At 38.9% G+C, this 26,338-nt stretch overlaps 2 protein-coding genes across 2 annotated transcripts in view; one reads left to right on the top strand and one right to left on the bottom strand.

Annotated features, from left to right (window-relative positions):
- The window catches only part of si:dkey-11f4.7 (piezo-type mechanosensitive ion channel component 2), a 64,311-nt gene extending 59,557 nt beyond the window's left edge, over positions 1-4,754 (bottom strand). The window contains exons 1-2 of the mRNA XM_057830634.1: positions 4,691-4,754; positions 1,536-1,631 (exon numbers count right to left, since the gene is read on the bottom strand). Of these exons, the coding sequence (XP_057686617.1) occupies positions 1,536-1,631; positions 4,691-4,754 (160 nt within the window). The remainder of the gene's footprint in view (positions 1-1,535; positions 1,632-4,690) is intronic.
- A 9,120-nt stretch (positions 4,755-13,874) lies between these two features.
- The window catches only part of gnas (GNAS complex locus), a 55,471-nt gene continuing 43,007 nt past the window's right edge, over positions 13,875-26,338 (top strand). The window contains exons 1-2 of the mRNA XM_057817893.1: positions 13,875-15,497; positions 26,260-26,332. Coding sequence (XP_057673876.1) covers positions 15,359-15,497; positions 26,260-26,332 — 212 coding nt within the window. The 5' untranslated portion in view covers positions 13,875-15,358. The remainder of the gene's footprint in view (positions 15,498-26,259; positions 26,333-26,338) is intronic.

Here is a 26,338-nt window from a genome sequence, read left to right as displayed (position 1 = left end):
CAAATACAGACATTAAAAACACTTAGGGAATATAATTACTAGCTCTGACAATTAAGTACAATATTATAAATTATTTTTACTGTCAATATTGTGCAATATCCATTTTGATAACTTGGTACAGCAATGAATTTCTTCAAATGATAAAACACAAAACTCCATTGTCTAAATCCACTTTCTGGTATTCTGAACCGACTGACTGAATGCATCATACTTTTGGAACAAACTTGAGAACTTTTCACCTAATTAAACTTTTTACTGAGGAGCAGTCTCAAAAAAAGTTGTTGAAAGAAGCTTCCTAAAAAAGATGAAACAAGAATATGAAAGGAACTTAGCAATTTAATCGATCATTAGAGTTAAAAAGTGAAGCTGATTTTTGCATTATGGTTTCAGTTTGAACCGTGACAGATTATTTCTATGTATATCGAAAAAAATGTTCTAACAATGTGTGAGAATAGCTGGCTATGAGTTTGTAATGAGAAGGTTGGATTGTACATCCTATTAATGATTTTCGCTGAGCCACTGAGTTCGTTATTGATGTTCAGGTTTTTTCCTAAAAGCTTCATATCCCTTCCACCTCTCTTCTAGAAACTGTATGCATTACACGTAACTCTCTGAGTAATAGGTGGTCTCACAAACACATGACAAGCAAACCTGTACACGTATACACATGCAGGATGTTGCACACACACTTGGGCACTTAGGCCATATTGGGCGGGTGAACATTATTGTGGGCTGAATGGAGCTTTAAGAGACACACAGACTGAAAGGCAAACAGTTTTTAGATGGACAGTAAAGAATAGTAGAACGCTGACATTACATATTTTAATTCCTCACTGTAATTACCAAGCTATGTATAATTGATTTCACTAGTCCGACCACATCCCCTTTACAAAGTGCGTGTGTTTGTGTGTGTGTAGGTGTGTTTTTGAATGAGAGGCAAATGAGACTTTTATTTATCAGAAAACATTCAACAAAACAAGGCAAATTTATCACATAAATTCAGCCAAAGTTCAGTGCATATTTTGAGCTACTTGTTAAACAAAATCACGTCAACATTCAGCCAGCCAATTGCAAAAGGGTTGACAGCTTTATTCATTTATTTTTAGTATTATCATTATTATTACTTAATTAAATCAATAATAAAAATGTGAAAGGCGCATGTGGGTTGAACTGGTATGCCGTTGTCATTTTTACAACAGTAACAACATTCAAGTCTTTGTGATGGCAACAGTTTGACAGTAAAACTGATTTTTTAAAAATATATATATTTACATCAAAAAACATGTTAAGTTCATTGAAGACTTACAAAAATTGTCCATTTGTCAGAATTTAGGCAAATGTTTTTTTCTACAGTATACGTTACCTGCAATTGACTGCAGGCGAATGTACCCTGTTTCTTACCCTAATTCAGCTAAAATAAGCCCTGGCTCAACTGTGGCTATAATCAGTAAAACACTACGAAATGGATGGAAGGATGGATGGACAATTTTAAATTACTCTTTAAAAAAATGTTAAAAAACAAGGAGGACTCTCACCTTTCATTGTTGCCAAACTTGGGTTCGGCATCAGCGGCAACATAAGTACAAACAGGAAGTAGATCACGGACAGTCCATTGTATCGGAAAGCAGCAGCTGTATTTGAGAAAACAGTTTAAGTTTTACTTACCAGTAATCAATTTCAGCCTTCGAGGAAAACAGACGGATAACTTCAGAATGTGGACACATTACAGAAACATCACCCAACATAGAAATCCCCAAATTTTCCTTTGGTGACAGTTTGCGCCCCAAAAACAAACTTTTCAAATGGTAGGCCATCAAAAAGGTGTACAGTACCATGAAAATACAGTATAACTAAAAAGATTCACATTCATACTTTGAATCTGAGTTAAACAAAAAGCTGACTGTTGTCTTAAAAAAATATATAAATTTCATTCAGTAATTTACATTGCTAAGACTTGATGTATTTATCATCAAAGCGGTTAATCCTCATTGACTTTTACTCCAGGTTGTACACCACCTTAAATCCAATGGCATTCGGCATTGACTTCAGGCCACCTGAAATCATAATGCAGAAAAGCATAAAATGGATGGTTGGATTTAAATGTGGAAATTTCCTACATAAGAAGAGCCTGAGTTTATAGAAGCACATTAACTGAGTGCTTTACTTTTATTCTACTTGCGATTTACTTTTATATCTTAAACTCATATTATGTAATATCCATCCATCCATTTTCAACACCGCTTATTAGGCCTGAACGATATTGGAAAAACTATCATTGCGATTTTTCTGTGGTTTGCTATATATTGCGATATTACATTGCGATATTAAAACTAAAACAAAGGCGCACCCGCACAAAATGTAGGCGCACCCACATTTTTCATCGCATCACCTTTAATGCCATACTTTTAATCACTCTCCATAACATTCAAATAATTCCTTCGATCAATCATCTTCTGAACCGATTATCCTCACGTAGGTCATGGGGGTGCTGGATCCTATCACAGCTAACTCCAGGCAGAAGTCGGTGTACACGCTGAACAGGTTGCCAGCCAGTCCTAGGGCCCATGTAGACACACAATCATTCACGCACACACTCACACCAACGGACAATTTGGAGTGTTCAATCAGCATTCCATGCATGTTTATGGGATGTGCCAGGAACCAAGAAAAAAACCCACGAAGGCACGGGAAGAACATGCAAACGCCAAACAGGAAGGCCAGATTGAACCCACAACCCCAGAACTGTGAGGTGGACATTCTAACCACTATCTCAGTGTGCCACCTTCTTGATGTGAATTATTTGTTTAAACAAGAATAACATAGAAAAATGTTTGTCGTTATTAAATGCTTCATGAAATGAGTCCACTTAGCCTCTCACTTACACAATGAATGAGTTGGCACAGCACACTTCGGACTTGGCTGCAGCTTGTGTCAAGCAAGTTTAACGATAATTAACAGATTTGTGACTTTGATTGGAGAGCTACAAAGTATTCTCTAGCCATATCAAAGCTAGAAACCTGTAAGTCATCGTTAAGTACCAAACACCAGTGTCGCTGGTGACCAAGAAAAACTGTTTGGCCACACTGCTTAACTGGAGGGAGGCCGAGAGGTTGTGGTGCTTTATGATGATGAAGCAGAAAAACAAGTTTCTGTGTTCAAAAAATATATATGACGGAAAACACAGACAAGGCTGAAAAAGCAGTTTCTGCTCTTGCACCCCTCTTTAAATTAAACTTCTACATTTTAAGCTAAAGAACTGTTGTGTTCTATATAACAACATGTCTATATGCTTCCATAGCAGTTTCATGGCGCATTAAGATCCCGAACTATTTTTAATTTGTCCGCTTTACCCTGGATACCCCCTTTTACAGACATCGCGCAACCGCTTTTGTTGCAACCCAGCCAAGAAAAAGAAGTAAGCATATTTGTTATCTGAAATGTCTATTATTTTTAGCTTAGAATAATTAATTGATGTCTAATATTAAGTGAACCTTTATAAAATTATTCACTCGCATATTTTAAACTTTTAAACAAACTACGTCACAATAAAAAAATAGTGTCTGTAAATAGGTCACAGACATCTACCTCATAACCATCGCTTAAATGTATTTATTTGTTACTGCTGCATTTTCCCCGATATTTTAGATGCTAAATATTTGATCCAAAAAAAGAAAAATTGGGGAAAAAAAGCATTTAAAAGGGTAAATATTTGAAAAAGAAAATCTTGACCACTCCTTGATGTCTGTGATATCTGCATTGCGACCCTCATTATAGTACCGTGTTTCACCCATAAAATCCCCAAAAAGTCCAGCTGTGGCCATTCACAGCTGTGTCTTGACACTCGGTGAGACATACTACATACAGTTTTTGGATCGAGACAAGGTAAGTATGCGATAATATCTCGTTTAAATCATGGTGTCTTGAATTATGTTCTCTCATGCTCTCACCTCGAGTTAGGGTTTAGGGGTTTAAAAAAAAAGTTTTTATTTATTTTTTTTTTTTTTTAATGCCCTCGTGTTCAAAATTTTTCTTCCCCCAGAAAATTGAGATTTTAAGCTTTCCAATGATGTATCACTCATGCATATAGGACAATTTTAAATTGTAATAATAATAAATAATAAGAATGGGTCTGTTTTATTTTGCTCAAAGGTTCTTAAGCAAAACTCATGGGGGTAATTAAACTGTTGAAATAAATTTTTTATCTCTTTGTTTGCCTTTCTGAACATGAATAGATCTTTTTTTTCTTTTCTTTCTTTTCATTTTTATTTTCAATTTATGGTTTGAATCTTGTGCGAATTTCTCTTTTCCTTTAAAGGCTCAGTTTTGGGTATTACAGGTTAATTTAATTTGAAATACCTACGGTAATTTTTCCTCAAAAGTAGAGCAAAGCGAGAGCTTAACCAAAATCATAAATCCCAATTAAAACACTTGAAATTGATGGATAGTCTCTTCGTTTTTAATAACATTTGGTGTCATAAGCTTGTGAAGCAGTAATGTCTGCATTTTAACCTAAGAAACAAGGTATAAAGATACTCCATAAGAGTGTTAATATTATTTCACAAGGGAAACCTTTTAAACAAAATGAAAAAAAGGATCATGATCAGCTGAAAATGCAGTGTACAGAAAAACACCAAGTTATTCCCTTAGTGGTTAGTGATTCTTTTAACGGTTCAAGCATGATTTGACTCACCAGCTAGCAGGTTGAGTGGCAGTAATAAGTTGTACAGCATCCCGACCACCATGTCCCCAGCCATGACTCCTTCCTCCTGTACGTTGTTTAGCGTCCTCTCTTTTTCAAAACGCTGTTATTGTCCTCGCAAGCGAGTCAAAGGGTTGAAAATGTTCATGATCTTACACATGTGCCAAACAAGGAGCGACTAAACCAGAATAAAGTTTTCAATTCTCCAGACCCCAATTGGAATGAGATGTCTCCTCTCATGTGAGAGGATAAAGACTGCCTCTGCTCTTCTTTAATCCCTCTCTCCCCTCCCTCACCTCTCAATCTCTCGCTCTCAATCAAACTTACTAATGGCTTGTGACCAAACATCCCTGTTACTATGCTGAAATTGAGGGTAATCTCACTCGAGGGACAGTATGCTGTCATTACATCGCTGGCAATCATAAATATAACGCTCGTAAAACAGAGTGACTTAGTGAATTGTTATTATGATTGTCGCCCTGCACCATTTGTCTCATTTCTCCGAGAGTAACCACTTTTGTCATCTTGATGTATAATGACTTGATTAGCTTTCTACATTTATGACACCAGGCACATGCAGTAATCGCATTGCACTTTTGTTTGCTTACAGTGGCATAAGGCTGGCTCATCACATTTGATCTGCAGGGTGAAGGGAAGTGTATCTAATATTCATGGCTGCCAGGCCATTAAGCACTGGTGTGACTACAGAGAAATCATCAATGCTTGGACCAGCGAAAACACAAATTTTATTTACTAAATATTTGAGGATAAACATCTGGCACCATTTGAACAACGAAAACGAATCATGTGGGAGTTGCATAATGAGTGAGCAACTTCTACAGCTTTTGGCAGCAAGTACTGTGTGTATAACAAGATGAGTGGCCAGTGGAGTGTTAAAGTTGGATGTCAGTTTATGCAAGGACTCTCTTGAAACAAATATTATTAAGGCACATTTCTTGATAGACAAATCAATCTCTGGTTGTCAGAGAGAACCAGTTTAGTGAAGGCCCCTCGAATTGCAAAAAATTAGTTCCCTAAATATATCAACTTCAATATGCTTGGAGAGAAGGAACAAGATCATTAGAACAGAGATTATAACACAGCTAGTTGTGAGTTTCTCTCTCATCCTATCTCTTCTGGATGAATGAGAAACAAATTCATTCACTGTAGAAGGTCTTCCCAAATCCATGTGGTCTTCATTTTTCACCTCCAGTCTGAGTAAAGATCACAATGACCATTATTTCTGTCTATAAAAAATAGCTGTCACAGATGTATTTAATAATTTATGGAGAAGTAGGCCTTTATGACAAATAGTCAAACACCTGGATTTTTTTTTACTTTAAATTATTCAAATGGACAAGAAGTATCTATTTGACAGATTGAGAAGACATGAGATCTCTGGTGAGTTTTAATGGAAAATCTTAGGATCTAATAAATAAAGGTAAAAGTGAGACTTGACTAAAACAATTACCTCATACCCAATAGTTTGAGAAAGATATTTAAGCACTAAAGTAAGAGGATAGGTATCCCATATGGCTTGTGAATTGTGAATATTCTCATATTCATATTTGAACTATTATCACGGCCCTTAGCACAATGTCACTTACAGCAACAAGTCAGAAATTTTGGCGTAATTATTGAATCGGACCTAAAATTTGATAGTATTCTAAAGTCCGTCACTAAATCTGCTTATTACCACCTAAAAAATATATCCAGAATTAAGCGGTTTCTGACTCAACAAGACATGGAAAAACTTATGCATGCATTCATTTTCAGTAGACTGGAAAATTGCAACGGTATATTTACAGGTCTTGATTAAAACAAAAATCAGTCACTTTGAATTGCCTTGTGTTGAATTGTGCTATACAAATACATTTGCCTTGCCTTGCCCTGCACTGCCTTGCCTATTAAATATTAAATAATAAACATTTTACCTAATGCAGTTGTTCTCTTATGTATAGATTGATACATTACATGGTAGTATTTTGTTTTTAGTTACAGGTGGGCCCTTTCTTTTTAATAGGGTGTCATTTGGACATAACAGAGTTCACACTAACAGAGGGGACATTTTGGGTTAAAGTTAGCCCTCAGCCTATCTTTGCTAGCATAATAGCTAACATGACTTTGGATACTAGATGAGAAATCTATAATTTTACAAATAAACCTTGCGAAATGATTAAATTCAATTAATTTATTTGATATATAACCTTAACAGAGTGGACACGAAGTGATCAACCACACTGAACGTACATCATAAAACTGCAAAATCTGAATTTTAATTTTATATACGTATAACACAGTTGAATTTACCACCAGTGGTGTGATGCTATCGTAGGAGAGTGATGTCTTAAATAAATGGGGAATTTTCTTAAACGGACACTCACATAACAGAGTGGACAGTGACACTTGGACAAGCAGAAAAACTTTTTTTTTTTTTTTTTTTTTTCTAATTAAATAATTTACAGTATTTTAATTCAAAAACAACACATTAACAGATAGTTTACCCAGGACAATAAAATTATAGCAACTATTTTGGAATTGTTTCTGCTTATATTAGTTATTTTATAGACTGAATTTGAATTAAGCACATTGGGGACATAGCAAAATTCCAATACAACCTTTTACCAGAGGTAAATTAAATTAAAAATAAAAATAGAATTTAGGAGCCTGGACCTTTGAATTTAAAATAGACAATAAGTGATAATACACACACAAAAAAAAGTTGAATGAGTATTGTCCAACTTTAGTAAAAATAAAGCTTAATTTATAATTGGGATACAAATGGCACCCTATTAAAAAAAATGACCCAGGTACAGAATCCAAATTTTGGAATTGGTGTTATAAATGGTGTTATACTTATATAGCGCTTTTCCACCTTTCAAGGCGCTCAAAGCACTTTACACTACGGCGCCATCTACCTACTGGTGACGCAACACCAGGAGCAATGTGGGGTTCAGTATTTTGCTCAACGATACTTAGGCGAATACGATACTTAGGCGAGTTCATCAGGGCAGAGAATCGAGCCCACAACCTCAACGATACTTAGGCGAATACGATACTTAGGCGAGTTCATCAGGGCAGAGAATCGAGCCCACAACCTCTGGGTTGGGGGACAACTACTCTATCACTGAGCCACGCCATCCCCATTGAATTGTATGCAATGCAGTCTAACCATACTGTAGATAGACAGCTACATTGACTTGTACCTCCACCAGGCAGTCAAATGAGGGTATCGAGCCAGTGTGGAGTTAAAGTACAATATAATTTCAAGAGTTGCAACTTATTAGCCCCTGACCAGTAATGACAAGGATTAACAATATTTTGACCCCTTCAGTCTTTAACAGTGTGTGTGAAATTTACCTCCTAACAATTACAATTCTTGAAGGTTCCTTGTCATTGATTTCTCGAGGGATTACTCAAATGTTTAAGCCTGTGACTGACCAGCAAGTCTACACTGCTGGCCAAAAGTATTGGCACGCCTGCAATTCTGTCAGATAATGCTCAATTTCTCCCAGAAAATGATTGCAATTCAAAATGCTTTGGTAGTAATATATTCATTGATTTTGTTTACAATGAAAAAAACACACACAAAAAATGGGGGAAAAAATTAAATCATTATCATTTTACACAAAACTCCAAAATGGCCTGGACAAAAGTATTGGCACCCGCTGAAAAATCATGTGATGCTTCTCTAATTTGTTTAATTAACAGCACCTGTTACTTACCTGTGGTACATAATATGTGGTGGCAATACCTAAATCACACTTGCAGCCAGTTAAAATGGTTTAAAGTTGTCTCAACCTCTGTCCTGTGTCCTTGTGTGTACGACAGTGAGCATGGAGAAAAGAAAGAAGACCAAAGAACTGTTTGAGGGCTTGAGAAGCAAAATTGTGAGGATGCATGGGCAACCTCAAGGTTACAAGTCCATCTCCAAAGACCTGAATGTTCCTGTGTCTACCGTGCGGAGTGTCATCAGTAAGTGTAAAGCCCATGGCACTGTGGCTAACCTCCCAAAATGTGGAGGGAAAGTAAAAATTGACGGGAAATTTCAACGAAATATTGTTCTGATGGTGGATAAAGAACCTCGACTAACATCCAAACAAGTTGAAGCTGTCCTGCAGTCCGAGGGTACAACATTGTCAGCCCGTGCTATCCGTCGGCGTCTCAATGAAAAGGGGCTCTATGATAGGATTCCCAGGAAGACCCCACTTCTGACCCAGAGATATAAAAAGCCAGGCTGGAATTTGCCAAAACTTACCTGAGAAAGCCAAAAACATCTTGGAAGAATGTTCTCTGGTCAGATAAGACAAAAGTAGAGCTTTTTTGGAAAGGGCAGCAACATAGAGTTTACATGGAAAAAACCGAGACCTTCAAAGAAAACAGTCCCCACAGTCAAACATGGCGGTGGTTCCCTGATGTTTTGGGGTTACTTTGCTGCCTCTGGCACTGGACAGCTTGACCATGTGCATGGCATTATAAATTCTGAAGACTAACCCAAAAATTTGCAGCATAATGGAGGGCCCAGTGTGAGAAAGCTGGGTCTCCCTCAGAGGTCATGGGTCTTCCAGCAAGACAATGACCCAAAACACACTTCAAAAAGCACAAGAAAATGGTTTGAGAGAAAGCACTGAAGACTTTTAAGGTGGCCAGCAATGAGTCCAGAGCTGAATTCCATAGAACACCTGTGGAGGGATCTGAAAATAGCGGTTTGGAGAACATCCTTCAAATCACAGAGACCTGGAGCAGTTGGACAAAGAAAAATGGTCTAAAATTCCAGCAGAGCATTGTAAGAAACTAATTGATGGATAAAGGAAGCGGGTGTTAGCAGTTATTTTGTCTAAAGGTTGTGCTACCAAGTATTAGGCTGAGGGTGCCAATACTTTTGTCCGGCACATTTTTGGAGTTTTGTGTAAAATTATCATGATTTAATTTTTATTTTTCATTCTGTTTTGTGTGGGTTTTTTTTTCATTGCAAACAAAATAAATTAAGATATTACTACCAAAGCATTTGTAATCGCAATCATTTTCTGGGAGAAATTGAGCATTATCTGACAGAATTGCAGGGGTGCCAATACTCTTGGCCAGCAGTGTACATCAGATGGGAAAGCAATTTCATCTGTGCTGTGACAATAAAGCTGACTTTGACTTTGAACAGTATACGCACCATTCTAGGGGGTCACTGATCTGATGTCAAGCCAAGGTAGTTCCGCACTGTTGGAAAAATGCTGCCATCCTGTGTTTAAAACATCTCAGTGCAAAGGAAATGGTACCAAAGCAAACAAATTCAGTAAGAGCAGATCTCTTTCAAATTTCACTTTCAGTCTGTTTCATACCCCTCTTAGAAGTTTTTTCAGCATTCCAAAATATTCAAAAGTCAAATGCTTTGAGTAGGTGTGAATGTGAGTGTGAATGGTTGTTTTTCTATATATGTGCCCTGCAGTTAGCATGTTGGCTCAACAGATAAATGAGGAACCACAGAAAATTGACGACAAAATTCAAATATACCACTGCTCTGCATTAAATATAAAATGCTGTACACTACTTACCGTATTTCAGGAAAAAAAATAAACAGCACCATCGGGTGGCGCTGCTGGGAGCACTATTGTACCCTGCGAGTAGAGTCACAAATATATGTTTGTGACATTGAAATTATATTTACTTTTCTTAAGGATTTAGTGTCAAACATGCTTCATTTTCACAGAGAACTTAAACTAATAACAGATGGAGAAACACACATGAAAAAAGACATTTTTTGATCTACTACTGATTTTGGTCCAAGTCTTGAGTACAAGCTAATTTCCTCTCCATAATGCACAATTGACCAGAGGGGGGAAAACTAATGTGATCTTGAACCATGAAACGCCAGCATTTTTTATACCAATATGCTATCGTATGCCACATTTACACCAGGCAGGACAATTCAACATTGTGGCACTTTTTATTTTCTTACTATTTTATTACAACTGTTACACTCAAGTGTTATTTCAAAATCATTCACGTTTGTCATTCACTATTGAGACAGAATTGAGTCCGGCCTCCATAGTTCACATGCAAACTTGTCGTTTCTACTGTGACAAGTATCTCAATGAAGGAGGGTTGAACAGTGGGACATTACAGTAGATACACAGTTACCTACTTGTGTGCATATACCAAAATCTAGTCTGACACACCTACGTATCCACCATGTGCAACAACGCACAAGTCTAAATCGAACTGAATATGAAAATTGAGTGCGTGGACCTGTTTCGTTTGTCCGCCACTAGATTACGAAGTCTTTATTTTTTTCTTTTAATTTGTGGGGTGCGGGGTCCACTCTCCATTCCATTGGCCAGGTTGCAGTAACAAAGAAAAACAAACTTCTTCTTAGGGTGTATACGCTAAGTTCGGTGGGTGGGGGGGGGGGTCTCTCTTTTTCCTCCTGACTCTCTAGAGAAATAAAGTCGTTTTGTTAGGCAACACGAGATTTCAGTGCGAATAAGGCTTCCACTTGTTCAATCAGAATAATTGTGTGCACCCTTTCATTTCTACACCAACCCCCAAGGGGACCAGTCGGTCAGTCTCCAAGTAACCCCAACATACTCCAGAAAAGATACATTACAGGCTCAAAAAGATCACAACAGGTTATCTATCATGTTAGCACCTCTTAATATGAACTTTTCTATTAACAGTAGATGCCTTTTGCATTTATACATTTGCATTATTGGTACTCATAAACTATTGGAAGTCAGTGTGCCACATAGTCATCCCCTCAGTGTGGTCCCAGTCTTTGTCAAAGGCAGGGATATTCAAGGTCATATGCTGCCAATAACTTGTTTTTGTTATCCCATACATGTACAGGGTGTCCCAAAAAATGTAAAAACTCTTTAGCAGTTGGTAACCACATTGGCTATGGTTTTCTTGTAGATTAAACCCATTGAATCAATGATGGCAGCAGCCAGACAAAACTTTGAAGAAAGAGCTGCAAAAGGGTGTATATATCTTTGGGAGACACCATGTGTATTGTTAAAGAACAAGAACACCTAATTGTACATGCATCATTTAGGTTTTCTGAGTGTGCTCTGAGGTGGAAATTTTGGTGAGGTACGCATACAAAACATGTCGGGCCAGCAATTCCATTACTCCTCACCCTGATGAGCACTATTGCCAGAAGAATGCTGAGTTTTAAGCAGGGTATACACATATCAAAGTTAGAAAGAATATAAATAGATATGTTTGCTATCTACAATCGCAAATCCTTACATGTGAATTCAACGCTAAGTTCCACTGAGCCACGCTTTCACCTTTGTGATTGCAATGTGAAATAGATACTGTACGTAGCAAATGAGGGAGCCAACTGAAGTTCACTGTCGCCGGAGATAAATAGAAGAGCAACTGGTTGTGTGGAGTGTTTGTATAATATGTATGCATGTTACTCAACAGCCACAATAAAAAGCTGTAAAAGGTGTTGCTCTGACCATACAATTGACTGTACAGTATTGTGACCAACAAAGCTTACTTGCCTTGTGAGGCAAGTTCAAAATCTGATTTATTTAAGAAACAGGCTCTTTTCAAATTTAGTTTTAAGTTACATGGGCTCGTCTAGTACTACTGATTCTGAAGGGTAATGGAAGATGAGATTGACTGGCAGCATATGAAGACTGAAATGTATCCGACAATCCATAATCTCTATCGATTCTCCTCACGATAGTAGTGGGGGTGCTGGAGCCTAATCGCAGTTGACTATGGGCAGGAAATAGGGTACCACCCTGAATCACAGGGTACAAGTAAACAAACAACTTCTCACATCTACGGACAATTTGGATTGTTCACTTTGCCTACCATGCATGTTTCTGGGATGTGAGAAAAATCCTGATTCTCCACGGAGCCTTGGAGAGAACATGCGAACTCCACACAGAAAGGCCGGAGCCCAGGTTTAAGCCTCGACTGGCTAATATTTATTTGGACAAATATATAGAAACTGGATAATCGGGGGGGGGATTCAAGAAAATACGCTGTTGGCAAGTTCATGGAACAAATATAAAAAATTTAGGTCAGTATGAGTGCGTAGACGGAACTGGATTGCACGCTGTGGTGACCCATATTGTGACAAGCCAAAGGGAAAAGAAGAGGATGTCAAGATGTAAATATAGGTCAGAAGGCAAAAATGTCTTGTTAGGTGTTACACTGCCACATATTGCCCTTTATGTACCTCCTAAAAAATGCAATTAATGTGGAATCTTTGGATAAACCAAGTGGATGTCATGAAAAGTTGGGTTTGTGGAAGGCGTCTTGAACACAGTGTTTTGTTTTGTGTGTGAATAATTTAGCAAAACATAATGGCTATCTTGACAACTTTCTCATTTTGTGTCAAAAGAGTGTTTTTTCCTGTAACCCTTAGACAATTAATGAGATAGGCCCTCATTGATAATCATGATAACCATAAAATATGTGATTCCCGCCACTGCCTGACATGTAAAACCGGGTTGCTCATTATTTTTTGCTCCAAGATCTACATTTCAAGGAGACAACCTCCCGCGATCTACCTTAACAGTGGGCAGGGGAGGGGTCACCCCAACCCCCCCATTAAAAAAAAAAAAAAAAATGTACATACAGTATTTAATGCTGTTTATGAGCAACATATGAGGTTTTGTTACCCACACAACATAATTAACTTTATGCATTAAAAATATATAAACCGTGTACATTTTTTTGATGCAGCAAGCTACCCACACTAGTGTTGCGATCGACAGGTTGATTACGATCGGCGTAATAGGCACCCCTGATGTAGACCATGGTCACTGCCGTTCCTTGTCACGACGATCTATGCATCAGAGCGAAAATAGAATCTGAAATCACCGTTAACTCACTAAATGTCATTGCCGGCACTGTAATTTGACTGAGAGAGGTTGGCAGCGAATGAGCGCTGGTTGCAACTTTTAATCTCATTGTACTATGTATAATGACAAATTCTATTCTATTCTATTCTATTTAAATGAATGAGACATCAATGGCAGGTAATTAGTTAATATCAACAAACATTTGTCTTTTTTTTTTGCTCAAAAATTAAAGAATGCTTGAGCAATGAGCATGTGCCACCCGGAAGTATGTGGGACGTCACACTTATACGTTTGACGCCTGGTCACGTGACCCCCGCCCCTCGCTCGCTCACTCTCTCTCTAGGGTTCAATGAGCGCGGCGTGGCCCCACCCCGTCTCTCCCAAGACTCTTGCCTAGCCCTACCTCAATGTAGGCTCCTGTTCTCGTAAAAGAGACAGTGGGGAAAATGGGGGGAGGAAAATAAGAAAAATAGCAGTACGCCCAAGAAGAATCATTTCTTCCCGTGTGCTTCGACTTCCTCAAGCCTCGGCCTGGCAGCGGAGCGACGACGGCGGCGGTGGAGGAGGAGGAGGAGGGCGGCCTAGGCGGCGCGAATGTACCGCTACGACTAAGCTAGCTTGTGTGCTATTTTCCCCCCTATCTGGTGAATGTAAATGCACATGCAGTGTGCTAGCTTGTCGCTGATTTCGACCTATACTGGAACCTTGGACGAGGAATATACATGGTTGTGTACGAGCGTGGGTGTTCGTGCACGTACAGGCCTCATGTAGGCTCCCCTAAAGCCCAGTTTGACAGCCAGCTGCTTTTCACCCTGACAACAAACCTGGAGACATTTTGAGGCTGCCCCCTTTTACACTCCCGCGTAGATATGTACAGGCACCTCACGCCTTCATTTTCTGCTTTAATTGTGACTCGTCGGGATTAAACACGTGCTGGATTTGGATCCGAACCGGCCAGAAGAAAAGCGCCTGGGTGCGGGCTCGTTTGTGATATGAGGGGCTGATAACACAAGCCAGGGACACGCAAGCTCAAGACCCCCGAAGTAGGCCCCCTTCCTTTGGAGGAGAAAACACAACAACCCGAAAAAGGAGGAGAAATCAGCGGTCTGTTTTCGCAACTGACACAGGAGTCTGTAGCTGTCTGGCTCAGCTAGTTGTAGAGACGTGGTCCGGAAGCGATGAAAATAACACTCATGTAGCTGTATTTTGGCTTGTCTTTGTTTATTTCCTGCTGGTTATCCTCTCACAAACAAGAACACCGCCGAACAATACCAAGTGGACCTGTAAAAATGCGTGTTTTGAAAGGAGGCTTGGGACCAAGCCGCGCCACCATGCGGGTGAGCGCCACACTCACGCCGATTTGCGCTCCCTATTGCGGGGAGCAGTGAGACGCAAGACCCGGGATTTGGTTCACCCGCACCGGGCTCCTTTTCGTCGTGTTCTTTTTGTGTTCAATCGAGACTTTCTCAGTTGTTGCTGGTTTTGTTTGTTTTTAGTCGTCGTTGAGACTGACGCAAGGTCCATCTGGAGGGAGGAAAAAACGAAAGAGATCTGGCCCTGTCGGTTGCGTTAGCTACAGCAATTGGCTCCAATTTTTCGGACAACAAAACTCCCTCCGTTGACAGAAATTACAAATATTCTGCTTGGACAAGGGCGGCGACGATTTTTCACCAGGCCGTCGGAGTACCTTCCTCCATGTTTGTGGCTGTCCCTAACCCTCGGGTCAACCGTGGGCTCCACTCGTCCACGTTATAGACATTTCCTCTACCCACACTTGTGTCTGCTGCTACCACACTTCCTAATTCTTCATAGCCTTGGACTCCTCTTTTTTCCCTGCGGGAAAATGGGTTGTTTGGGCAACAGTAAGACTGAAGACCAGAGAAATGAGGAAAAGGCCCAGAGAGAAGCAAACAAAAAGATAGACAAGATGCTCCAAAAAGACAAACAAATCTACCGAGCAACACACAGACTATTGCTTTTAGGTAAGTGGTTTCATTTCAGTGACAGTAGCATTGCTAAAATCAGACTCCCAAACTATTATCCTGAGGTTGGTTGGAGACAATATGGCTATCAGTTCAGATCATGTTCTGAGTGAAAGCAAATATGGTGCCGACTAACACTTTGTAGTAACCCTTTTCTTATGTCATTTACCTGTAATCAACATGTGGCAGTGTGTATGTTGAAAGGTGGGCTGGGTCTCCACGTTACATAAGATACCGTGCCTCCCAATTAACTCTTTGGCTGCCTTGGACGTCGATAGACGCCCAATCATTTTTGCCTGGAAGGGTTGGCAGCGATTATTCGCTGTCTGCCTCTCTCCGTCATAATGGACTGGATCTCTGTCGCTGTCAATGGTTGACGTTTAATTTAATACTGTTTTTTTTTTTTTTTTTTTTTTTTAAATAACTACCAGACACATACTTCTTGGCGGGCAGTGAATGAGTTACCTCTTGTCTAAATTTGTGGCCCTGTCACCTCATAGTTTTTTGCCTACTTTTGTTAAAAGTCAAATATGAAATGACAGGAATTCCTTGGAGAGTGCCTGCAGTTTGATAGACACGCCCATATTGATGTCGCGGAGAAAGTTATGGCGACTCTATAAAGCAGAAGGACAGGATCCACATGAAAACAAGAACGTGCCTGGCAGTCTAACATAGCTGAAATTTTTTTCTGACGTTTTGTTTGATCGCACCTGATAGTCAGCAGTAAATATTAAAACATATACAATTACCACAATTGATATCCTGTTCTAAAGAGAACTTCATTTTCAGACGTTTTTGTTCAGAGCTCTTGGGTATTTTCAGCACCAATAGAAACACACTGAATAATGCCACCTACAGGTGTGTGAAGTGGACAACATTTTAGAGGATCTTATCCTCACATCTGGAGAAGCTCGGCAAGGCTTGAAACTGCGAAACTAGCAGAAGGATTTGGTTTATTTTCCCTGTCCCACAGTAATTAGTTGATGTCAAACGTGTTCTATATTTTACATTCTAGACAGATGTGCTAAAAAAATAGAAATACTGTAGATGTAGTGGCAAAAGCACGGTACATTAACAAATTGGCTGTCATAAACAACTACCAATCCCTAAACGATGATAAAGGAAGATCAACTTTTCTACTAGCCGTCAGGGGGCACATTAAGGAGGTGTTTAATTATAATTATTCACATTATTATTTTAATTTAAACACTTCTGACCTTATTGGTGTGTGTGCGACCTGCCACAGCCATGCATTAAAATGTGGCTTTTGATTGATTGGTGAGCTTAGTAGAAGAGAGGGCATACATGTGTTAAAAGAGTAAACACAATAGATTCTGGATACATCGGCTATCGGCTAGCCGTACTGGTAATTTATAGACATGATGCTTGTTATGTCTGACCGGTTGCACAGTGGCTGAAGGAGAATATTAGAGCTGTGCTGCATGCCCAAGAGCTACCTGAATCACACACAGCAATGCTGGAACTAGGGGTGTACCATCTTAGGCACCCCACGATTTGATTACGATTCAGGGTGCTAAGATTCGATTATTTACGATGATCACGGTATTGGCGATGATCACGGTTATCGTGAATATCACGATTATCAATGCTTACATTACTAATTAATAAAGTAGCCAAACAAATGTATGTCCATTATTTATTTAAAATATCCCAATGATTCAACAGGAACAATGGAAACATGCCCATGCAACAAAAAGCTGCCCTTAAACTGCTTTTCTTTTTTTTTTTTTATTTACAAGAAAGTGCAAAAATATTAACCATTTTAAAGGCAGTACTTATTTCTCTCAACAATACAATAACACTTACACATGTGGAATGAATTCAACATTTTCTGGAAACAAAGTGTCTACAAATAAGACTTCTTTTAACCAATATACTTTGTTTACACAGATTTCTGTACTATTTCGCATGTTTGTAGTGTTACCGCCAAACCTAATCATGGTTTTACACGTTCTGCATATGGAGTAACTTTGTACACCAACAAACAACGCACAAGTGGACATGGAAATACATGTCAGTGAATTAGCTAATTAGCTTAGCGCTCCGCGCTAACTGTTAGCATCTCAAAAACTGCAACAATAAAGGCTAAACAGTACAAGAGGGTATCGTGTACTCACCTATTAGACGCACACAGGTCTTAGCAACACACTCAGGACATTTTTCAATTGACATGACTACTGCTGGACAACAAAGACAAGGAACAATGAACTCTCTCTCTTCCCATGTCACTCTAAAAAATAACTTGCGCACAGAAGCGTGACCGCCGGGACCCTGCCTGTCTCGTACACAAATTTATTTTCCAGTCTTTTGAAAAGGAGTAAATCTCGCTCAGTAACCGGCGGCATCCATCATAACATTGCGCGTCCGTCTGTTAAAGGTGTCCGGGTAGCAGAGGTGTCTTGAATTCCGTTCCGCTACAAGCGGCTGTCATACAGTTATTAGGGGAAATCATCGTTTTTGAAGATTTATTAACCATAATCGAATCGTCACATGTTGAATCGCGATGCATCTAATAATCAGGTTTTTTGAGGGGTGGCACTCCCTCAGCTGGAACACTGATGGATGCAGACTAATCTGAATTGCTCAATGTATCAGTTCTGCATTTACTGTATTTTGTGTGATTGATTAAGCATACAATGCCCATTTTCAACTTCAAGTTCGCTTTAGTGCACTTATGGAAGCCAAACACAAGAGTATGTGGACTAATAGGGACCTTTTATTTCTTTTTTTTGTATCTCCCACATGCATTCTGTACAGTTACATGCAGTAAGTATTTTAGGAAAGGAAAAGCATTTAAGAGAGGATTGTGTTGTATGGTTTCACACACATGATTGTTCAGTCATACAATAGTTCTTTATATATGTAGTTATTTCTACAAAGGCTTTATGACTTTTTTATAACGAAGGTCTAAAACTTGCAATCTGAGGGACAGTTGGGGCATGTTTGGAAATGTATTGCAGCCCCCTATTTGACATCAAAGTTTGGCGGCCAATTCAGGGTGTATACCCTGCCTGCTGCCCATAGTAGCGAGGATAGGCGCCAGCACTCCAACTATCATCGTGAGGATAAGCGGCACAAAAATTAAATGAACAGGAATGGTAGGCTTGTTTGCGTATCGTGTTTCATTACAAAGTGACGTTACCAACCACTGCCACAAACTGTATGATTTATGGTTAAAAATCAGTTTGTGTGGACCCGACTTGGTGTTAATGAAGCGATTTTTCAAGCTATTGGCAAGATGGCTGCAAACACAAAAGGCTCTGTTGATTAATTTTCAACTAGCAAATTTCAGAAGTTGAGCTATACTAATGTAGACTTCCACTCTGTGTTCAGAACCGTTTTAGGCCAAATGTGAAGTAAGGTTGGCCAACCATGTTTTTGAATAATATCAATGGCTAAACAATTTTAAGCATATTTTCGTAATTTTTTTTTTTTACGCAACCCTTCCAGATTCTTTGTTTAACCCATAGCAACGCCATTGACAACGAAAATGCTTTTCTTTGACAATCTTCGGAATTGACGTCACACCGAGAACTGCGAGGGAAGTCTGCCATACACACAGTATTGTTGCATTGCTTCTCGGTAAGATGCCACGGCGGTGTGTGGCGATGTATTGTTCTCAATCTAAAGAAAAGTTGTATGAGTGGCTGAAGGATAGCGGGGCACGTAAATGGACATCTTTTGTTCGCTTTAAGTGAATGAATTTCACGCCATCATCGAGTTGTGTTCTCTGCTACAAGGACTTCGAAGATGCCTGCTTCCTCAACCGGTCTGCTTATGATCAAGGATTTGCAAAAAAGTAAGTGTGATTTTTGGATAGATGACTGATGACTTTGTCAAAGCAGAGCTGCCAACTGTTGTGGAACAGTGCTTAATTTGTAAATCATAAGGTGCCGGAACGCAAAGTACATATGACAGCGCAGGCATGACTGCATGTGGACATGTCCCGGAACATATTGTAATAGCCCGAGTAGGGAAATAAAAGGAGAGGAGTGAATGATGGCTTCCTTCACTTTATTATGGCAACAGTTAAATAACAAAAATAACAGCGGACTGCTGCAACATGCGACCGCCAACTTTGCTCTCACGCCGCACTCTTCTCCTCACTTCCCGCTACCTCACCAGTCTGCTGTACGATGGCCCCTTCACGGGCCCGCACCCAGTTACGGACATTACATTATGCAGAAAATGGTGCTGAAAACAAAACGCAAATGCCCACTTGCCATGCTGTGGGACTTTCCTAAATTTCTTTTCTATGTGCTTTTCTGACTCGTTTTGAACCATCTTCCTTCTTTTTGAAAAAGACAGTAAATGCAACTTTTTGTCTTGTCTTTTTGGCATGTTAAAATACCGTTTGATCCTGGCTACTTGCTCCCAAGATGCTGCAAATTTCAAGTTTTTTTTTTTTTTTTAATGTTAGGAGTGTGATTTGTTGGTCCAGCTTCTCAGTGCACCGTTATTATTTTATTTTATACTGTAATGTCGTAACCGTGTAATATTCTGATATAATGTTTTTCGAGGTACCCTGAAGTTTACGCAACGTTACTCTTGTTTTGGTCACGTGACGCGGGAGTGTGATAGAGAGGCACAGGCTCTATCTATCGCTCCACACAGCCTGCCGAGAGCCCCAAGCTGTGTTCGTACTGTTAGCTCCATGTGTTAATAAAGAAACAAAGTTGTCAGTACGTCGTGTGTTCGATACCTTTGTCAACAAACAGCTCGTAACAAGACACTGCATGATCCGTTTAAGAGACGCTGGGACTGGAGAGCTGTGAGTAGTAGGAGGCGAGGGGGAGATGAGCGAGAAGCAAAACTTTGCGGTCGAATGTGGTGGCAGTCCACTAGGAGTGGGAACCTCAGGGCACCTCACGATATGATACGATTCGCGATACAAGGCTCACGATAACGATTATATCACGATACAGCGATTATCGATATATTGGTCAGAAATTGGAAACATGACATTCTACGATACAACTGTTAAAACGGAAAAAAAAGAGATTTAAAAATAGAAAAAATACTGTTTGAGTCATTTATTAAACAGTGACACCTTTTCTGTGCAACATTGCTGTAAAATACAAATCTACTGCAAATTGTGCCCCTGCACATATAGAGGAAACAAACCACGACCACTGACATCGCTTGGAGAGATCATGATGAATGGCACCCTTAATTTCTTTAAAGTTTTAAATCTTTAAAAAACTTTCTAAAAAATAAATAAAAAGTGCCCTAGGTGTCAGCAGTTGAGCTTGGAGTGGGGCAATGATAAAATTGGTGGGTCTTTTCTTCGCATATGACCTTTGTTGCTTGGTTTGAGCACTTCCGCTATCTGCTTCAGCATTTAAGATGTCAGACTTGCTCAGTCAGTCTTCCTCACCTTAAAAACAACAAAATAAAACAAAAAATATTAGCTACTTCATAGCGTTTGAGTTGAAATCCTGATTTTTTTTGTGTTGGAAGTATTGAATTAAAAAAAAAATGAATGTATAGAAATTAAAAATTCAATAATTACCTATTTTTAATATATAGGCTACATTAATTATCATGCACATAACTTTATATATCTTGGAACCTATTCAAACCATTTTTATAGCTTATTGTATCAAAATGGCAGTAATAACAGTTTGTGTAGTAAACTAGATGGAAAGTGGTTCTCAAATAATATCAAATAAATCGGTAAATTCATGTGGGCTTGTTCGATATTCATTTTCATCCAGTTTAGGGTCCTGGTTTATTTTATATCATTCAACACCAAATGCCATCAAAATAATACATGTAAATTAAAAACTCAATTACATTGCAGAACTTTCTTACCTCAAGTAATGAAAGCGAAGCTCACAAACTCCGGTGTCCACTACGTCACCAGCTCCCAGTGAAACTTATTTTTCTTAGACAATTCTTGCATACAGCAAAATCCTTGTTCACCTTACTTCCTTTCTTGTTGGTGTAAAATCTAAAATGTGTCCCCATGTGTGATTTGTAGCAATATTTTTCTCATTTTTTCCTCCACCGTTCTCACGGAGCTTTTTTATTTTTTCAACCCACTTGGAGCTTCCTCTCCTCTAGACAACTTGTGCGCACTTTACCCTCATCGCCACTCCCGAGCGCCCCTAGTGGACCGCCAAGGAATTGCTCAACAAACATTGAGCAGTTTACAGCATCCATACGCCATTGTATGGCCAATATGTTAAATAAAAGTATCGATACTTGGCGGGAGCATATCGATAACCCATCAGGTTGCAAAATATCGCGATATATCGCTGTATCGAGATATTGTCACACTCTTACAGTCCGCTATTATTTTGTTTTCTTATTGTTGCCACAATAAAGTGGAGAAAGCCATCAACGACTTATCTCCTTCTTTCCCCCCAACATTTTTATATTACTATTTTATATGCACGAGAGCTGCCGGATCTGCCAAAATGAACATGAAGTCTGATTATTATTTTTTTTAAACGATGTCATCAGATAGACAAAAACATAAAATTATGTGCAAATGCCTGCATCTTCAAATCATGAAAATAATAACAGCCTATATCTTACCAATCTTGCAATCTTGATGGGTCTTGTCTCCATTACATGTCAGGTAGTCCAGGCACATTGTTTGCATCCTGATTAGCGTCTGGCTAACACAAGTTAGGTCCATCATAAAATTCCAACCATCTCTTCTTCCTCCAACTCTTCAAAAACTTGGATCTCCTCCTTTGCGCTCGATCTATCGCTTATATCGCTGTTTGAATCATTGTTTGAAGGGCTTTGTATGGCGGCCGTATGGAGCGCTGCCATCGCTGTTCTCGGTGTGACGTATCACTTCCGGGTTCATCCCCTTTCAGGCTCGAACTTCGGAAACGCGATTATTTTGTCAAATATACAACATATAAATTATTTTTTCATGCTTTAATTGTTGGACAATGTTTAATTACTTTAATTGTGACCCTATTTGGCATGTTATGAAATTACTTCACATTTGGTCTTTAAAGGTTTTAAACCAGTAATCGATCCTCTTCAATATTTAGTCAAGGACAGTCAAGCAAATGACTGTCCATAGTTGTTGTCTGTTCTACATGAAAGTAATCCAAAAAACTACAATTTGTGGTTCAAAAACATTGGTTGATTTAACCATTGTCAAATCTTAACCACAGATTCAAATGGAGCTACAAAGACACTGCCATGAGAACCCCATTGTTGTGCAAATACAAGACGCGACCAGAAGACCTGGCGTGTGCCCAAAATGCAGTGGTTTTGCATGTTTTTGCATGTTATGGTTTGATATTAGATGCTGATGCTATCAGAGTATTTGTCAAGCTTCAATTGTAGACCACTGGACACCAGACACATTTCCTGTTGGACATAGCAAAGTAGTGGAGATATTTTTTTGTGTAGCACTGGAAAGAATAGGAAGATGGGAGAGACTTAGCATGGCTGTCATTGTGACATGAAGTCATCAGTCATATTTCAGAGCATGATGTTATCAGTAGAATCGCAATGTGTAGCAACTAGCTTAGCCACTAAAATGGCCGAGCGACAAACGTTCCATGGTCTCATGGGCTCGGCAACAACAATTTTTTTTCATGAGTGAAGAAGGCAGATTTCATATTTGCTGTAGCTACACAAAACATATTGGGAAAATCCTGCATCATATCTTTTAAAAAGTTTTATGATGCGCATTTATAGTGAACAACGTATTACCTACAGTATCTGTCACCCAGCATGCCAGAATGAACCTCATGGCCACCAACATTTTATAACCCAGTATATGTCAAATAGGCAAGCTTAAGTCAAGATTAGGTTTTATCTTCTCACCCTCGAGTTTACTAAAACTAGAAGACACAAGAAGCCAAAATCGAACAATCCTAAAAAGTTACCATCTGACTAGTATACTCTTCCACTCAGTCCTGTAGGCCATTGGTCTCCATATCTTTTGTGCTGCAGATATGTTTCATGTGAAGACATATTTTGATGGACCTAAAGTGGGTTAAAAAAACAATTGATGAATGTAGTCGTACCACTTACCATTACGCTGAATGCAATTGTTATAATTAGTTTGAGCCCTGTGGTTTAGCTAAATGAGCTGCACAATCTAATTTTGTGTTTAAGACCAACGTAGCCAGGCTACAAAGTATTAAGCATTTCTGTCTGAGTTTTTATTGTATTTGAGGTTGCATATTTTGCAAGTGGGCGTCAAATATTTTCACACGCTTGAAGCTTATGCCAACTATATGCTGCACTCCTACAAGTATCATTATGTTGTATCCTAAAATGTCTTTAAAGACCAAAGTTCCAAAAGTTTTTGTCCATGCATTATTAGAGCTATGGCGACAAGATGGAGCTCAACTTTGCGTAGCTGCCCTTGTTTCTTGCCAGCAGTTTTTCAGGTGATCAGACAAGTAGGTTGTAACTATCAATCAATCTGGAGAGATGCATCCATGGATTAGGCAACTATCCATTAAATTGATTAAAACTAGGGCTGTCCCAAATGACTTATTTTCTCCCGATTAGTCAGCCGACTATTTTTACGATTAGTCGACTAATTATTATTTTTTTTATTTTTACTAATTTAGCAATTACATTTTTGTTGACGCCAATTGATCAAAAACATCATTTTGGAACACTTAAATTCTTTATTAACGTTTAGATAATAAACATAAATAACAATAATAAATAATAATAATAACAAAGTATGGAACGGAAACGCTGTGCCTTCGCCTTTCCAACAGGAGTCAAAACAATTCTTACTCTTTTTGTGGTATGTCTATATTGGTCTAAACATTAAAATGAAGGAAGTTGAGCATGTCTACATGCTCAGGTGTCAAGCATACTCATTTTTGGTAACAATGTTCCAAGCAGCTGAGAATAGACGGTCAGATGATGTTGAAGTTGCAGGCACTGCCAGGTATGATATGGCCAAGAGAGCCAGGTTTGGGATTTTTTCTTCACTGTCCCTCCACCACTGCAGTGGGCTGAAAGACTTCTTTTTATGCGACTGTTCAAAGTGAATCTGTATCTCCTTTCTCAATATTACCTCCTCATATTCTTGGCCATCATCATCATTGTCATTGTCAAAAAAACGATGATGCACGTTGATACGATGTACATTAAGGCAACTCAAAAAGTTGTTAGTTGTATAGACTTACGATCCGCCAGCTTGTTGTTTCTTGTCTTTCAAAATTACACCTGGGTGACGGCGCTTCAAGTGTTTCATTCATGGCCGACGTGCTACCGTGGTATGCGAGCTCAGCTTTTTCAAATAGTACACACAGTGGCACCCTTCATATTTTCCTTGAAATAATTCCAGACTTTGGCCACTCTGATCCGCTTTTTGGGCTTTATGCCGCTTGCATCGTGAGCGTCGCCATTCTCAACTTTATCCGCATGTATTTTTTTTTTCAACCCGTCATTACCCGTCGACGGTATGTTGTGTCCGTAGATGCATTTACGTCATTGATGACGTTGACTAGGCAGGACAGCTCTAATTAAAATACAAATTATCGATCAACATCGTCTTCTTTAGTTGTGTTGTTGAAAAGAATGGTTTACACTCAAAAGACTGATATCTCAGCAACAAAATTGTCAAAATCATCAAAATTGCTTTGTATTGCTTTTGGTATGATGGCAGTTGTGTTAAATGTGCAAATATTGTATTAAATCGATTTAAGTCTGTGGAATCACATCATGATAGACTTAAATCTGTGCAAATATCGTCCAAAGAATCGATATCTTCCTGAAAATGGCAATTTACACCCCTACAGACAAGCTAAAGCTAGCAACTCTCACTGAAAAACTGAAAATACATACATCACTGTTCATCAAAATTTGATGGGTTTCTTGACCCATTAATCAGTCCTCTACAAAGGTTTTGCATAGTCCAACATCTATGGTAATCAATATACAGGCAATAATTGTTGACTGATATGGATTCAGGCTTTTTTTTTTTTGTATTCCTCTGCTTAACATATGCAGCATGATGTGGAAAACTAGAGGTGGCTTTAATGCTCACTAATGTTTGGAGAAACTTCAACATCCCGCCAAATCCATTGGTACTATTAAAATATATTAATAATAGTAGCTGGCCACGAACAAACTCTAGAGAAACAGCGTTTCATTGTGGAGAGATTTAAGTAATGATAAATCTGATATAAAAACCTTTCCACTGGTGTGCCAAGGGAGTTGTTCCGGTACATGGGAAAAAAATAAACATTTACTCAGTCTTGGAAAGGTGACACTCGTTTGTTTCTGAGAAAGTCACCACAATTGAAAAAAAAGTTGAAACAAAAGACTTAATAGAAAACGACTTGAAAACATTTCCAAACATGCTGACTTAAAAAGCTACGCGTTAGAAACAATGCGAAACACCAAACAAACAAAATACCACATCCAAAGTACTACAACTCATATTTTGATCTTGATTGGTCTAAATTATGACACCAAATAGCCACTTTCTATGATCATCAATGACGTATAAATGGCTGTTATTTGATGTTGTTCTGTGAAAAATGTGATCTTTGTTCATTTGGATCAAAACTAGAATCAGACGAATCCCATTTTACTCAGCTGTGGCAATGTAGCTCTGTCCTTACTTGTAGTTGTCTAAGCTTAGAAATGTCAGTAGCATATGAAATTGTTCTGTTTTTTTCTGCTCGTAACTTCACCACAGTCAAATAATTTGTTTGCCCTGTGTGGGTTTTTTTTTGTGTTATCATGTCAAGTTATACCTTCAGTGTTTGATTCTCTTCTCTTTTAGGAGCTGGCGAGTCAGGAAAGAGCACAATTGTGAAACAGATGAGGATCCTTCATGTCAACGGCTTCAATGCAGAGTGAGT

Source organism: Corythoichthys intestinalis, chromosome 2 (assembly GCF_030265065.1).
Source record: "Corythoichthys intestinalis isolate RoL2023-P3 chromosome 2, ASM3026506v1, whole genome shotgun sequence".
Taxonomy (NCBI): Eukaryota; Metazoa; Chordata; class Actinopteri; order Syngnathiformes; family Syngnathidae; genus Corythoichthys; species Corythoichthys intestinalis.
The sequence above is the reverse complement of the archived record's forward strand: the minus strand, read 5'-3'. Positions and strand labels throughout refer to the sequence as shown.